Source organism: Pristiophorus japonicus, chromosome 13 (genome assembly GCF_044704955.1).
Source record: "Pristiophorus japonicus isolate sPriJap1 chromosome 13, sPriJap1.hap1, whole genome shotgun sequence".
In the NCBI taxonomy this organism is placed as follows: Eukaryota; Metazoa; Chordata; class Chondrichthyes; family Pristiophoridae; genus Pristiophorus; species Pristiophorus japonicus.
The window spans coordinates 156,997,851-157,014,349 of NC_091989.1; the positions used below are offsets into that span (position 1 = coordinate 156,997,851).

The 16,499-nt window shown below is 43.5% G+C and overlaps 1 protein-coding gene across 3 annotated transcripts in view; it reads right to left on the reverse strand.

The window, feature by feature from the left end:
• Positions 1 to 16,175, reverse strand: part of ist1 (IST1 factor associated with ESCRT-III) — a 38,578-nt gene extending 22,403 nt beyond the window's left edge. For 2 of the 3 annotated variants that reach the window (XM_070898196.1, XM_070898194.1), the window contains exons 1-4: positions 16,118 to 16,175; positions 12,303 to 12,398; positions 11,819 to 11,999; positions 9,716 to 9,803 (exon numbers count right to left, since the gene is read on the reverse strand). In XM_070898196.1, the coding sequence (XP_070754297.1) occupies positions 9,716 to 9,803; positions 11,819 to 11,999; positions 12,303 to 12,390 (357 nt within the window). In that variant the 5' untranslated portion in view covers positions 12,391 to 12,398; positions 16,118 to 16,175. Of the gene's footprint in view, positions 1 to 9,562; positions 9,651 to 9,715; positions 9,804 to 11,818; positions 12,000 to 12,302; positions 12,399 to 16,117 lie in introns of all 3 variants that reach the window. The other variant, XM_070898195.1, reaches the window with a different exon arrangement.
• Positions 16,176 to 16,499: the final 324 nt, after the last annotated feature.

Genomic DNA, 16,499 nt, shown 5'->3' on the forward strand with positions numbered 1-16,499 from the left:
AAATGATCTCGTAGTAAATGATCCTCTAGAAATGAGTGACCGTAACATGGTTGAATTTCAAATTCAGTAGGAGGGTGAAAAAGTTGGATCTCAAACCAGTGTCCCAAGCTTAAATAAAGGAGACTACAAAGGCAGAGTTGGCTAAAGTGGACTGGGAAAATAGATTAAAGTGTGGGATGGTTGATGAGCAGTGGCAGACATTTAAGGAGATATTTCATAACTCGCAACAAAAATATATCTCAATGAGAAGGAAAGATTATAAGAGAAGGGATAATCATCTGTGGCTAACTAAGGAAATAAGGGATGGTATCAAAGTGAAAACAGGGGCTTACAATGTGGCCAAGACTAGTGGGAGGCCAGAGGATTGGGAAACTTTTAAAAGTCAGCAAAGAATGACTTAAAAAAAATGATAAAGAGAGGGAAGATAGATTATGAAAGTAAACTAGCACGAAATATAAAAACAAATAGTGAGACTTTCTACAGGTATATAAAAAGGAAAAGAGCGGCTAAAGTAAATGTTGGTCCCTTAGAGGATGAGACTGGGGAATTAATAATGGAGAACAGGGAAATGGCAGAGACATTGAACAAATATTTTGTATCGGTCTTCACGGTAGAAGATACTAAAAACATCCCAACAGTGGATAATCAAAAGGCTACAGGGAGGGAGGAACACAATCACTAATGAAGTAGTACTCGGTAAAATATTGGGACTAAAGGCGGACAACTCCCCTGGACCTGATGGCTTACATCCTAGGGTCTTAAAAGAAGTGGCTGCAGAGATAGTGGATGCATTGGTTGTAATCTACCAAAATTCCCTGGATTCTGAGGAGGTCCCACCGGATTGGAAAACCGCAAATGTAACGCATCTATTTAAAAAAGGAGGCAGACAAAAAGCAGTAAACTATAGACCAGTTAGCCTAACATCTGTCATTGGGAAAATGCTGGAGCAGGACATTTGGAAAAGCATGATTCAATCAAGCAGAGTCAGCATGGTTTTATGAAAGGGAAATCACGTTTGACAAATTTGCTGGAGTTCTTTGAAGGTGTAACGATTAGGGTGGATAAGGGGGAACCAGTGGATGTGGTGTATTTGAATTTCCAGAAGGCATTCGATGAAGTGCCACATAAAAGTTTATTGCACAAAATAAAAGTTCACGGTGTTGGGGGTATAGGATGGATAGAGGTTTGGCTAACTAATGGGAAACAGAAAGTCGGGATAAATGGGTAATTTTACGGTTGGCAAACAGTAACTAGTGGGGTGCCACAGCGATCGGTGCTGGGTCCTCAACTATTTACAATCTATATTAATGACGTGGATGAAGGGACCAAGTGTAATGTAGCCAAGTTTGCTGATGGAAAGATGGATGGGAAAGCAAATTGTGAGGAGAACACAAAATATCTGCAAAGGGATTATAGACAGACTAAGTGAGTGGGCAAACATTTGGCAGATGGAATATAATGTGGGAAGATGTGAGGTTATGGCAGAAAAAAAAAAATAGAAAAGCAAATTATAATTTAAATGAAGAACAATTGCAAAGTGCTGCAGTACAGAGGGACCTGGAGGTTCTTGTGCATGAAACACAAAGTTAGTATCAGATACAGCAAGTAATCAGGAAGGCAAATGGAATGTTGGCTTTTATTGCAAGGGGGATAGAGTATAAAAGCAGAGAAATCCTGCTACAACTGTACAGGGTATTGGTGAGGCCACACCTAGAGTACTGCGCACAGTTTTGGTCTCCGTATTTAAGGAAGGATATACTTGCATTGGAGGCAGTTCAGAGAAGGTTCACTCGGTTGATTCCAGAGGGGGTTGGCTTATGAAGATAGGTTGAGCCTATACTCATCGGAGTTCAGAAGAATGAGAGGTAATCTTATCAAAACATATGATAATGAGGGGGCTCGACAAGGTGGATGCAGAGGCGCTATTTCCACTCGTAAGGGAAACTAAAACTAGGGGACATGGTCTCAGATTAAGGGGCCGCCCATTTAAAACTGAGATGAAGAGGAATTTCTTCTCAGAGGATTGTAAATCTATGGAATTCTCTGCCCTAGAGAGCTGTGGAGGCTGGGTCATTGAATAAATTTAAGACGGAGATACTGATTTTTGAGCGATAAGGGAATAAAAAGGTTGTGGGGAGCAGGCAGGGAAGTGGAGCCGAGTTCATGGTCAGATCAGCCATGATCTTATTAAATGGCGGGGCAGGCTCAAGGGGCCAGGTGGCCTACTCCTATTTCTTATATTCTTACCTCTGATGTCCAGTTCTGGACGAGCAGAGATTTTCTGCAATGATTGGGAAGACTGAAGCCATTGTTTTTGGCCCCCGCCACAAACTCCGTTCCCTAGCCACTGACTCCATCGCTCTCCCTAAAATCTGTCAGAGGCTGAACCATACTGTTCGCAACCTTGGTGTCATATTTGACCCTAAAATAAGCTTCTGACCACATATCCGCAGCATAACTGCCTATTTCCACTTCCGTAACATCGCCCATCTCCGACCTTGCCTCAGCTCATCCGCTGGTGAAATCCTCATCCATGTCTTTGTTACCTCTAGACTTGACTATTCCAACGCACTCCTGGCTCGCCTCCCACATTCTAAGCTACATAAACTTGTGATCCAAAACTTGGCTGCCCGTATCCTAAATCGCACCAAATCCCGTTCACCCTTGTACTTGCAGACCTACATTGGCTCCCGGTTAAGCAACACCTCGATTTCAAAATTCTCATCGTGGTTTACAAATCTCCTCCCCATCCGGGAGGTATTTGCGCTCCTTTAATTCTGCCCTCTTGAGCATCCCTGATTATAAATCGCTCAACCAGTGGTCGCCATGCCTTCTGCTGCCTAGGCCCCAAGCTCTGGAACTCCCTGCCTAAACCTCTCCGCCTCTCTTTCCTCCTTTAAGACGCTCCTTAAAACCTACCTCTTTGACCAAGCTTTACGTCACATGCCCTAATTTCTCCTTATGTGACTCGGTGTCAATATCTTTTGTCTATAATGCTCCTACGAAGAGCCTTGGGATGTTTTACAATGTTAAAGGCGTTATATAAATACAAGTTGTTGTTGTATTTTTGTTGTCATGCCATGACAACAAAAACCTGCAGCCTAGATTTTTGAAAGGTGGATCATGACTGACAAACATAGAAACAGAAATTTACAGCGCAGAAGGAGACCATTTCAGCCCATTGTGTCCGTGCTGGCCGACAAAGAGCCACATGGCCCTCGGTCAGCAGCCCTGAAGGTTACATATAAACCTATGAACAATGGCGGACAGGTAAAGAGCATCCGGCCCAACCAATCCGCCCCACACAGCTGCGATACCCCATATATCGCAACATTTTACATTCCAATCGGAGCCATGCGATCTCCTGGGAGAGGCCAAAACACAGGTAAAAACCCAAGCAAATTGGGGGGAGAAAAAATCTGGGGAAATTCCTCTCCGACCCATCCAGGAGATTGAAACTAGTCCAGGAGACCCCTCTGGCCATATTAAATTCCCTGAAGTACTTACCATTGTATCTGCGCCAGCCAACAAGAGGTTATCCAGTCTAATCCCACTTAACCAGCTCTAGGTCCATAACCCTGTAGGTTACGGCACTTCAAGTGCCCATCCAAGCACCTTTTAAATGTGGTGAGGGTTTCTGCCTCTACCACCTTTCCAGGCAGTGAGTTCCAGACCCCCGCAACCCTCTGCGTGAAGAAGCTTCCCCTCAAATTTCCTCTAAACTTTCCACCAACCACCTTAAACCTATGCTCCTTCATAATTGACCCCTCCATCAAGGGAAGTAGGCTCTAGCTATCCACTATATGTGGCCCCTCAAAATTTTATACACCCCAATGAGATCTCCTCTCAACCTCCTCTGTTCCAAGGAGAACAAACCCAGTCCATCCAATCTGTCCTCATAACTAAGATTCTCCATTCCAGACAGCATCCTTGTAAATCTCCTCTGCATCTTCTCTAGTGCAATCACGTCCTTCCTCTAATATGAGGACTAGAACTACATGCAGTACTCCAGCTGTGGCCTAACCAGTGTATTATGCAATTTAAGCATAACCTCCCTGCTCTTGTATTATATGCCTTGGCCAATAAAGGCAAGCATCCTGCATGCCTTCTTAACCACCTTATCCACCTGGCCTGCTACTCTCAGGGATCTGTGGACAAGCACTCCAAGGTTCCTTTGTTCGTCTACACTTTTAAGTGGCCTACCATTTAATGTGTATATCCTGTCCTGGAAACATCCATCCAGTCACAAAAACATCCATCAACCATTACCCTTTGCTTCCTACCTCCATGCCAATTTTGGGTCCAACTTGCCACTTTGCCCTGGATCCCATGGGCTTTTACCTTCATGACCAGTCTACCATATGGGACCTTATCAAAAGCTTTGCTAAAGTGCATATACACGACATCGTACACATTACCCTCATCGACCCTCCTGGTTACCTCCTCGAAAAATTCAATCAGGTTAGTCAAACACGATCTTCCCTTAACAAATCTGTGCTGACTGTCCCTAACTAATCCCTGCCTTTCTAAATGTAGATTTATCCTGTCCTTCAAGATTTTTTCCAATAATTTCTCCACCACTGAGGTTAGGCTGACAGGCCTGTAATTACTCAGCCTATCCCTTTCTCCCTTCTTAAACAAGGATACCACATTAGCAGATCTACAGTCCTCCGGCACCATGCCTGAATCTAAAGAGGACTGGAAAATGATGGTCAAGGCCTCTGTTATTTCCTCTTTTGCTTCACTCAACAGCCTGGGATGCATTTCATCTGGGCCTGGGGACTTATCCACTTTCAAAGCTGCTAAACCCCTTAATACCTTCTCTCTCAGTATGTTTATTTCATCCAGAATTTCACACTCCTCCTCGATAGCAATGTGTGTTGCCCTTTCCTTTGTGAAAACAGACGCAAAGTAAACCTGATAACTCATTTCAAAAAATTCAAAAGTAGTGGACAGGGGAATGTCTATAAGTGTTATTTATATGGACTTCAAAAGGCATTTGATAAAGTCCCACTTAGGCGACTGTTAACTAAGGTTAACCTGCCCACAGAAGTGGGGGCAAATTATTGACCTGGTTAGGAAATTGGCTGAGTGGCTGGAAGCAGAGAGTAGGGATAATGCGTAGGTATTCAAGTTGGCAGGTGACTGCAGGGATCTGTGTTGGGGCCTCAACTAGTCACACGACTTAGATGAGGGAATAGAAAAAGTCATATATTCAAATTTGCCAATGACTCAAAATAGGTGAATTGTTGGCAGTGTAGATGGAAGCATAAAATTGCAAAGGAATAATCGACAGATTAACTGAATGGGCAAAACTAGGGCAAATGGATTTTGATGTAGGCAAATGTGAGGTCATCCACTGGATCTAAAAAGGATAGAACAGGGTACTTTCTAAATGGTAAAAGGCTAAAAACAGTGGAAGTCCAAAGAGATTTTGGGGTCCAGGTATATAGATTAAAATGTCATGAACAGGTACTGAAAATAATCAAAAGGACTAATGGGATACTGGCCTTTATATCTAGAGGACTAGAATACAAGGGGGTAGAAGTTATGCTGCAGCTATACAAAGCCCTGGATAGACCACACCTGGAGTACTGTGAGCAGTTCTGGGCAACACACCTTAGGAAGGATATATTGGCCTTGGAAGGAGTGCAGTATCGGTTTACCAGAATGATAGCCAAGCTTCAAGGGTTAAGTTACGAGGAGAGATTACACAAATTAGGGTATATTCCCTAGAATTTAGAAGGTTAAGAGGTGATCTGATCAAAGTTTTCAAGATATTAAGGGGAACAGATAGGGTAGATCGAGAGAAACTATCTCCATGGGTTGGGAGTCTAGGACTCGGGGGCATAGTCTAAAAATTACAGCCAGACCTTTCAAGAGTGAAATTAGACACAGAGGATGGTAGAAGTCTGTAACGCTCTTCCGCAAACGGAAATTGATGCTAGATCAATTGATAATTTTAAATCGGAGATGGATATCCCAAAGGTATCAAGGGATATGGGCCAAAGGCGGTTATATGGAGTTAGGTTGCAGATCAGCCATGATCTCATTGAATGGCGCAACAGGCTCGAGGGGCTGATTGGCCTACGCCTGTTCCCATGTTCACTCATATTGCGTAGATTACAATAACAATTCTAAATATAGTCATTAATATCTTCAATTTAAAATAGTTTGAGACAACCTAAGCCATCTAAACATTTATTCTTCTGCTAACCCATCTCCCTCTGCCAAAACGAAAGTATTTGCTCAGTACATTATACAGTGATCATCGTAAGGTGCCTCACTCACCAAGAACATAGAAATATAGAAACATAGAAAATAGGTGCAGGAGCAGGCGATTCAGTCCTTCTAGCCTGCACCGCCATTCAATGAGTTCATGGCTGAACATGAAACTTCAGTACCCCCTTCCTGCTTTCACGCCATACCCCTTGATCCCCCGAGTAGTAAGGACTTCATCTAACTCCCTTTTGAATATATTTAGTGAATTGGCCTCAACTACTTCCTGTGGTAGAGAATTCCACAGGTTCACCACTCTCTGGGTGAAGAAGTTTCTCCTTATCTCGGTCCTAAATGGCTTACCCCTTATCCTTAGACTGTGACCCCTGGTTCTGGACTTCCCCAACATTGGGAACATTCTTCCTGCATCCAACCTGTCCAAACCCGTCAGAATTTTAAACGTTTCTATGAGGTCCCCTCTCACTCTTCTGAACTCCAGTGAATACAAGCCCAGTTGATCCAGTCTTTCTTGATAGGTCAGTCCCACCATCCCGGGAATCAGTCTGGTGAATCTTCGCTGCACTCCCTCAATAGCAAGAATGTCCTTCCTCAAGTTAGGAGACCAAAACTGTACACAATACTCCAGGTGTGGCCTCACCAAGGCCCTGTACAACTGTAGCAACACCTCCCTGCCCCTGTACTCAAATCCCCTCGCAATGAAGGCCAACATGCCATTTGCTTTCTTAACCGCCTGCTGTACCTGCATGCCAACCTTCAATGACTGATGTACCATGACACCCAGGTCTTGTTGCACCTTCCCTTTTCCTAATCTGTCACCATTCAGATAATAGTCTGTCTCTCTGTTTTTACCACCAAAGTGGATAACCTCACATTTATCCACATTATACTTCATCTGCCACGCATTTGCCCACTCACCTAACCTATCCAGTCACTCTGTAGCCTCATAGCATCCTCCTCGCAGCTCACACTGCCACCCAACTTAGTGTCATCCGCAAATTTGGAGATACTACATTTAATCCCCTCGTCTAAATCATTAATGTACAATGTAAACAGCTGGGGCCCCAGCACAGAACCCTGCGGTACCCCACTAGTCACTGCCTGCCATTCCGAAAAGTACCCATTTACTCCTACTCTTTGCTTCCTGTCTGACAACCAGTTCTCAATCCACGTCAGCACACTACCCCCAATCCCATGTGCTTTAACTTTGCACATTAATCTCCTGTGTGGGACCTTGTCGAAAGCTTTCTGAAAGTCCAAATATACCACATCAACTGGTACTCCTTTGTCCACTTTATTGGAAACATCCTCAAAAAATTCCAGAAGATTTGTCAAGCATGATCTCCCTTTCACAAATCCATGCTGACTTGGACCTATCATGTCACCATTTTCCAAATGCGCTGCTATGACATCCTTAATAATTGATTCCATCATTTTACCCACTACTGAGGTCAGGCTGACCGGTCTATAATTCCCTGCTTTCTCTCTCCCTCCTTTTTTAAAAAGTGGGGTTACATTGGCTACCCTCCACTCCATAGGAACTGATCCAGAGTCAATGGAATGTTGGAAAATGACTGTCAATGCATCCGCTATTTCCAAGGCCACCTCCTTAAGTACTCTGGGATGCAGTCCATCAGGCCCTGGGGATTTATCGGCCTTCAATCCCATCAATTTCCCCAACACAATTTCCCGACTAATAAAGACTTCCCTCAGTTCCTCCTCCTTACTAGACCCTCTGACCACTTTTATATCCGGAAGGTTGTTTGTGTCCTCCTTAGTGAATACTGAACCAAAGTACTTGTTCAATTGGTCTGCCATTTCTTTGTTCCCCGTTATGACTTCCCCTGATTCTGACTGCAGGGGACCTACATTTGTCTTTACTAACCTTTTTCTCTTTACATACCTATAGAAACTTTTGCAATCCGCCTTGATGTTCCCTGCAAGCTTCTTCTCGTACTCCATTTTCCCTGCCCTAATCAAACCATTTGTCCTTCTCTGCTGAGTTCTAAATTTCTCCCAGTCCCCAGGTTCGCTGCTATTTCTGGCCAATGTGTATGCCATTTCCTTGGCTTTAATACTATCCCTGATTTCCCTAGATAGCCACGGTTGAGCCACCTTCCCTTTTTTATTTTTACGCCAGACAGGAATGTACAATTGTTGTAATTCATCCATGCGGTCTCTAAATGTCTGCCATTGCCCATCCACAGTCAACCCCTTAAGTATCATTAGCCAATCTATCTTAGCCAATTCATGCCTCATACCTTCAAAGTTACCCTTCTTTAAGTTCTGGACCATGGTCTCTGAATTAACTGTTTCATTCTCCATCCTAATGCAGAATTCCACCATATTATGGTCACTCTTCCCCAAGGGGCCTCACACAATGAGATTGCTAATTAATCCTCTCTCATTACACAACACCCAGTCTAAGATGGCCTCCCCCCTAGTTGGTTCCTCAACATATTGGTCTAGAAAACCATCCCTTATGCACTCCAGGAAATCCTCCTCCACCGTATTGCTTCCAGTTTGGCTAGCCCAATCTATGTGCATATTAAAGTCACCCATTATAACTGCTGCACCTTTATTGCATGCACTCCTAATTTCCTGTTTGATGCCCTCCCCAACATCACTACTACTGTTTGGAGGTCTGTACACAACTCCCACTAACGATTTTTGCCCTTTAGTGTTCTGCAGCTGTACCCATATAGATTCCACATCATCCAAGCTAATGTCTTTCCTAACTATTGCATCAGCAGAGAATCAGCACAAGGGTTCTAGCCCTAGCTCTGACCTATGCACCCATTGAAAAAGGCTTCCCATTGGGAACACAGGATTACTGAATCTACCCTTCTCACCGTTTCACTTTCACTTTCACATGCAACTCTGAAATCAAACAACATTCCGAAGGCATGTAATCAAATATCAAAATTCAGAGACTAGAATCAGGGAATTCTTCTCCAAGCCCTCCTTGTTTTGTCACAATGGAAAGTATAATGAAAAAGTACAAAGCTTCCTGCTTTCCACATCTCAGAAATATAGGTGCAAACTGTACGCAATTATAAGAGTAATTGGACGAACACAAGTCAATCTAGACAAGCTATCAAGCAAACATCATAGCTTTTATGATTTAAAAAGTAAAATACCTGATACTATACATAAACTATCAAGACCAACAAATCTGGTTATAAATATTTTCTAATGCTCTACTCATAATCACTAACTGAGAACGGAGCACCAACGGTTCACCTCAAACTCAGGCATGCAGAAATACATGCAAAAACAGCAGCAGGCTACCGTAGCTACACCATCCCCATTCACTGCTACTTACTATTTTCAACTCTGTTACTTCAGATTGTAACCTTGGGGCAGCCCAGATTAGTGTTGAGACTGCCTCTGCCAGACCTGGGTCCAGTTCCCTGAGTGAAAAGGGGCAGACGGAGACCATAAATCATCTATAATCCATTTAAAAAACAATACTTACAACTCTAAGTTCAGCTACTTCAGTCTGTAGTCGTGGGGCAGCCCAAATCAGAGTGGAAATAGACTCACTGAGGCCTGTATCAAGTTCCCTAAACGTACATGGAAGAAAAAAAGGTAGATTACAAATAAAAGCAATCTCTGTAGAGTTTGCAACAGAACCTTCAACTTGGCTAGCTTGTGCAGTACTTCAAAATTTTTTTTAAGTCAGTTGCTCACCATGAACGTAAACTACTGAGAAATCTACTCACTTGTATGCTTTCTGATTGCCCAATACAGAGTGCGCACTCTCTTCCTGTAGGGTTACACCCCAGTGACCCAAGTCCAGAGAGCTTAGGTGAAGATTGGCAAGCAGAATGCTTAGGGCCTACTCTCAAGTGTACATGGGTACAGAAGTTATACCGGTTACCAGAATTACTTACCCAGCTAGGACCGTACTATTCACTGGGTTGTAAGCATACCATGAGTGAATGGGAAGAACCCTCATCTCATTAACAGTTCTACCCTTTCAGATGCCAATTCTGAGTCAGACTGGCTGGTCAATCATTAATAATGCCCTGGAATACTATTGATCTATGTCATTAAGATATCGGATTACTGAATTTACGAGAGAGCGAGCCAACCCAGTTTACCTTCCCTTTCCCCACTTCCCCTCAAATTCAACGCCATCCCGTGCTCTCATCTAAAGCAGAATAATCAACAAATGGTTGTTCGACAACTGACAAGCACAGAGAAGAGCCTGTTCTAGATGGTTCTAAACACAAGCAGATTTTACTTTTGACAGAAAACAGAACTATAAAACCCAAAATAAAGTGTCTTTTCCCAGCAAAATAGGACAGTGGTAAATATGAATATGTGACTAAATGCAATACAATTTACTAATGTAACATTATACATAATTTCTATTAACCATTTCTTTCAAATGTGACAATTTCAGTATTCAGAAACATTGGGATAATATTTAGGTGCTTCTCAGAGCGAGGTGAGAGTTAAATACTATGGCTGGATTTTCGGCTTTGCTGTTTTTGGGGCAAAAACGGAGGCGGGGCGGGAAATTTACTGCCCGAATAACCTTCGCACTTTCTGGAGCAGCTTTTGTCATTTGTGCCCTGCACAGGGACGCAGTGCAAAGTGAGGCGGTGTACTACATTTGTGGCGCAAAAACGGGAACCTCACCAACTAACGTGTGAAACCACCCCCCCACCCCGCAAAAGAATTCACAAAAACATTTTAAAAAAATCGGCAACACCCTTACAACATAAATCGCTGCAAAAATATTTAAAAAATTAAAACTGGAACTTGCGTTTTTTTCAGTTTATCCAACTCACCGCCGCTGGCAGGACTACACCGCTGTGTTTTCCCTGGCAGTCATCACGGGGCGCGTTTCGGGGTGTACGGGTCGGGTGATTGTCGAAACATCTGCCGGTGTTGCAATGAGAGCCGTTGCACACATGGTGTAGCTCTCCCTAGCAGTGTTTCTAAGCGCGGCTGCAACAAACGACCCGAGGATCGCGCCCGGACGCAAAAGAGCTCACCGCCCCTTTTTTCGCCGTGGAGGGTCAAAACCCGGCGAAAACTGGATCGCAAATGACCAGAAAATCCAGCCCTATATCATAATTCCATTTATAACCCCTTTTTTGAATTATACTGTTTAAAGGAGTCTTTAATATTTTTATCAGGGATTCATTTGCAGAGAAAAGGTGAATGGTCTGTCCTAAGACAAGAGCACAGTAACTACTGTTTTTATTGTGGATTACGGAGAGGCAGTTAACAGCATGTAACAGTTGTAGTTTTGGTAGAAGATGCAAATGTTAGCAGCAACATTTGCATTGGTTTTTTTCTTCTACCTTCTTCCTCTCCAATAAAATAGCTGTTACAAATTTAAAGTGAGTACCATGTGACCTTTCATCTTTCGGCTAAGTGAAAACATCGATTTACCCAATAAAAAAAGTTCTCTACACCAGCTGTTTAACAAGTTTTCTTTATAGTAACACTAATATTTTGCTGGTTAGTCATAAGACATTTAAGACCAGTGAAAAAATATAATGCAAAACCAAAAGTCTGCAAGTCTTCTACAGTAACATAACTTTGTATCGTAGTCACATACTTCATTGATTGGATCATGCCAAAGCGTGCAAGCAACAAATCACAGTACAGCTCCAGAATCTCCATTGCTTCCACCAAGTAGTCCTCTCGAATGATATGCTCAACACGGATTCGAGCTCGCTCATCCTTCCCAGATGAAAGATAATCTGCAATTTCCTTCCTGGCTTTCTGCGCTAACTCAGCTGTAAGAATAATCAAACAATAATAAACACTGCAGTATTTTTCAAAGAAAAAAATTGCAATCTTTTGTATTAGTTTAGCCAAGAGAATCTGCTAAATTATCATTTTAGTAATGGGTAACTGAGCCACATAATACAGTACCAAAGAACTGGTCATTACACACCAACAATAAGGCCTTGGTGGTCCCTCTTCATTAAGTATAGAAAATGTTTTATGAACTGTGATTTTAAAATCAGAAAGATAATGACAAGTAACAATATCAAGCAAAAACCATTAATAAATTCATTAAAGAAAAAAACACCTACTTTTCTTTTTCTCCAGTAGCTTAAGCCTATTGATGACAAGTCGTAGATTGACTCGCAACCGTTCAGGTCTAAATCCTGATCGCAGCATGTCTGGATCTTTAAAAATGAATCAACATAGCAGAGAAATAAAAAAGTAAAACTCTAAGCAACCAACTAAGGAAAAAAAAGTTTCATCGAGGTTTTCATATTCATCCCATTTGAAAATGACAGTCAGTTACACCAGTGATAACAGCAATTTATACTAAATGTGAAATACTCGCATCTGTGTTAGTTTCATCCTGCTCTCTCCTTAATAGTCCAACTTGTCAAACACTATGTTGCCTGTATCCTGGTCCCTGTTTATAAATGTTTCCAACCCTATCTCTGCAAACTCATTCAACCCTATACCCATGCTGAATGTTGCTTTCCTCTGATGCCAGCCTTTTGTGCTCTCTGGAACTCCCTCCCTAAGGGCCCAAGTTTCCACATGATTTGCGCCTGATTTTTAGGAGCAACTGGTGGAGAGCGGACTATCTTAGAAATCGCAATTCTCCACATTTTTTTTTCTGCAGTTTTTGTCAGTTAGAACAGTTTCACTTTGGAACAGAATATTTTTAGGGGGCGTGTCCGGCCACTGACGCCTGATTTCAAAGTTTCCACAGTGAAAACGTACTCCAAACTAACTTAGAATGGAGCAAGTGAAGATTTTTGTAGAACTGAAAAAACCTTGTCTGCACATTAAAAAATCAGGCGCAGGTTACAAATTAGGCGTCCAGAACGAGGTGGGGGGGGGGGGGGGGGGGGGGGGAAGGGAAGTCAGTAAATTCTATAATAAATCATTATTTATACTATACAAATAAATCCAACCTGAATAAACATTTATAAGCAAAGAAAAGATTAAATAAACCATCTTCCTACCTGTGTGAAAGTGCTTCACCCAGGGAGAATGCTGCAGGAAGCCTCACAAGTTGAGGCAGCCGTTCATTCCCGCGGGGGGGGGGGGGGGGGGGGGGAGGGAGAATAGGAAGCCGTTCGTTCCCGGGGGGGGGGGGGGGGGGGGAGGGAGAATAGGAAGCCGTTCGTTCCCGGGGGGGGGGGGGGGGGGGGGGAGGGAGAATAGGAAGCCGTTCGTTCCCGGGGGGGGGGGGGGGGGGCGGCTGCCTCAACTTTCTGCAGCCTTCTCACTGCTGCAAGAAGCCTCAGTGCTGATGGCAATGTGCTTTTATTAAAAAATGTTCAAAAATTAAACAGCTATAAAGAACTACAAAAATGGCCGAGTGCCAATGTTTCCTTCACACTGCGCGTGCGCGAACGCTCCAACGCGCACGCGCAGCTTTGCCGGCAGGAAAAAAACTAATTTAAATGGTGCCCGCCTCCTCCCACTTACAAAATCAGCGCGAGTGGTAGGCTCCGCCCCCTGGGCGCCACGCCAAGCAGACATGGAGCTGCAGGGCGCTCCAGAATCGCGCGTTTTTTTTCCGGCACCGTTTTCGGTGCGAAAAACAGGCGCCCAGCTCGGAGGGGCACCCATTTTTTATCGTGTGGAAACTTGGGCCCCTAAATCTCTCCATCTTTAACAACCTCCTCAAAACCCATTGCTTCAACAAAGCATGCAATTCCCCCTCCTAGTCTCTTCATTCTTGGGTTGGCATCCATGTAAAACACCTTGAAAAGTGTTTTTATGCTAAAGGCACTATATTATATTACACTGAAATTACAATATGAAAATAGGCCTTTCAGCCTAACCTGCCTTTGTGGCATTTATCCTCCACATAAGCATAGTCCTAATCTCATGTGCCCATCCTTTTCCCATATTCTTTTATCCATCTTTCCTTCAACCACCTATCTAACCTATTCTTAAATGGTCCCTATTTCAATCACTAACTCTGGTAGTACATTTAACAATCTCACAGCTCTGTGTAAAAGAGGTTTTTCCTCTAAGTTATTGCTGCTTATTGCATTCCTTTAAATACTGTTGCTGCCAATAAAAGTTTCAAGTTATGTCCTATCCCCAAAAGAACAACAGACCAGAGGTGGGAGCACTGTCTTATCCTGCAGGTAGGATTGACCATGGGAGTCCTCAATGTTGACTCCAGATCTCATCATGAAGCCTAGGGTCAAATAAGGTCAAGAAAACTTTCTGCTAAATGTAACCTACTAATACCACCACCCACCCACTCGACTGAAGAATCAGTACAACTCCATGTTGAACATTCCTTGGAAACATGGAGCAAAGCAAGGCTACAGAATGTACCACTGGCCAAGCTGCCAAATCCTGCCAGATTGGGCCTGTGTCAAGTGGTGAGGGAATCAACATGAAGAAATAACTTATTCGACTTTGTCATCACCGATCTACTTGTCGCCGATAATTCTGTCCACAGTAACAATGGTAGAAGTGACCACCACACAATCCTTGTGAAGACAAAGATGGAACACCAAGCATTCCTTAAAATGAGGTAGCAGCCTTGCACATCTACTACACAGAGCTACCAGGTATACTTCAGCTGATGGTCCACAGTGCCTCATGAATGCCCAGTATGGATATCTGGTCAGTGTGCAATATTTGTATCTTCTTCAAATATTTATCTAATTTTTCCTTAAATGATGCAGTGGTCCCTGCCTCATCATCCCCAGCAACCCGCTTTGTAAAGAGATTTCTTCTAAACTCTCTCCTCAGTGACAATTTTAAGTAGATGATCCCTGATTACCAACTCCCCATCAAAATTCTACAATCTCATCAACTAGCCTTCTGTTTCAGTGGAAATAGTACCAGAATGAGAAGTCTCTCCTCATAATCTAGTTTCCCCATCACTGGCATCTGCCTGGTGAATCCATGAATGAAAGATATATATAAAGTCTGGGGTCTCCTTTCTTAAAAAAGGGGCAGGGGGGTGGTGTTATCTGCCCCTATCCTGGACTACTGCATAACTATAATTTGAATTTAGACAAATTGATGATGCTTAGTGAGGAAGTGATCTCACTGTCGGTGCATAGCTAAATGGATACGAAGTTGCTTAACACTTACTGTAGAAGGTACAGCCAACTAAGTACTTTTGAAGTGCAGTCAATGTTATAATGTAGGACACATAGAGCCAATTTGAGCACAGCAAGGTCCTTCAAACAGGAATGAAATGAAACCGGTTTTAGGTGTTGGCTAGGACTCTGGGAGAACTCCCTTGTTCTTCTCCAAATAGCACCATGGGTCTATTATCTCCAACCAAGAGGGCAGATGGAGCCTCGAGTCAACATCTCATCCTAAAGACAGTATCTCTGACAGCACGTTGATGTGCCAGCCTAGATTGTGTGCTCAAGTCTCTGGAGTGGGGCCTGAACCACACAAACCTTCTGATGAGTACTGCCACTGAGCCAAGGCTAACACCGTACAGGACCCTCACCACTCTTAGAAATAGACACCAAACAAGGTAGCTTTTATTATAAGATGTGAAATAAACCTCAACTTAAAACCCTATTTTACCTACAACCCTTTGCTCCTGACCAAGATAAGTTAAAAGTTTCTCACGCTCGATTGGGACCATTACTTATTTTGATAAGTTTAGCACTTATCCCGGGGAGAAACATGAGCTAAACTGGGTGTAACCCTAAAACTTTATTTACCAGGCACAGGCTTCCTTGAGTTGTTATTTTTAGGCCCTAAAAAAAAAGCCACTTAAGTGTCGGGAACACGGAAGCGAGTTCAGAAACATAAACAAGCCGCGTTCGCTGAGATCCCGGAGGCCGCGCTGCCTGGGACTCGGCGCCACTGTGACCCTGTCAGAGCTGCGCCATGAGCGGGGCACCAAAGCGCCCCTCACTCACTCACTCACTCATTCACTCACCTGTCCGTCTCCAGCGCAGCCCAGACTCCAGTGACGTCACCAGCCGCCTGCCCGCGTGAGCTCATCGGAAGTGACGTCGGATCTCCGGTACCTGCGCATTTTCCGGCAGGCGGACTGCTGTTCAGAATCCGACAGCTGGTGCTGCAGCCTGGGAGAAATCTGCATTTAACAGCAACTTGCACTTGCGGGGGGGGGGTTACAGAGTCAAAATATATTTTATAAAATGTCCAGGAACAGAGCAAAAAACTGTCGCAAAATAGAATTTAATGGGCTTTAGTGGGAAAACTCACTTCAACGGTAATGAGACCGTGGGCCGAAGCCTATTCTCTTGCCGAAATTTTTAGTTCTGTAGTCTCTGTGCTAAATATGTAGCTGAAGCAAA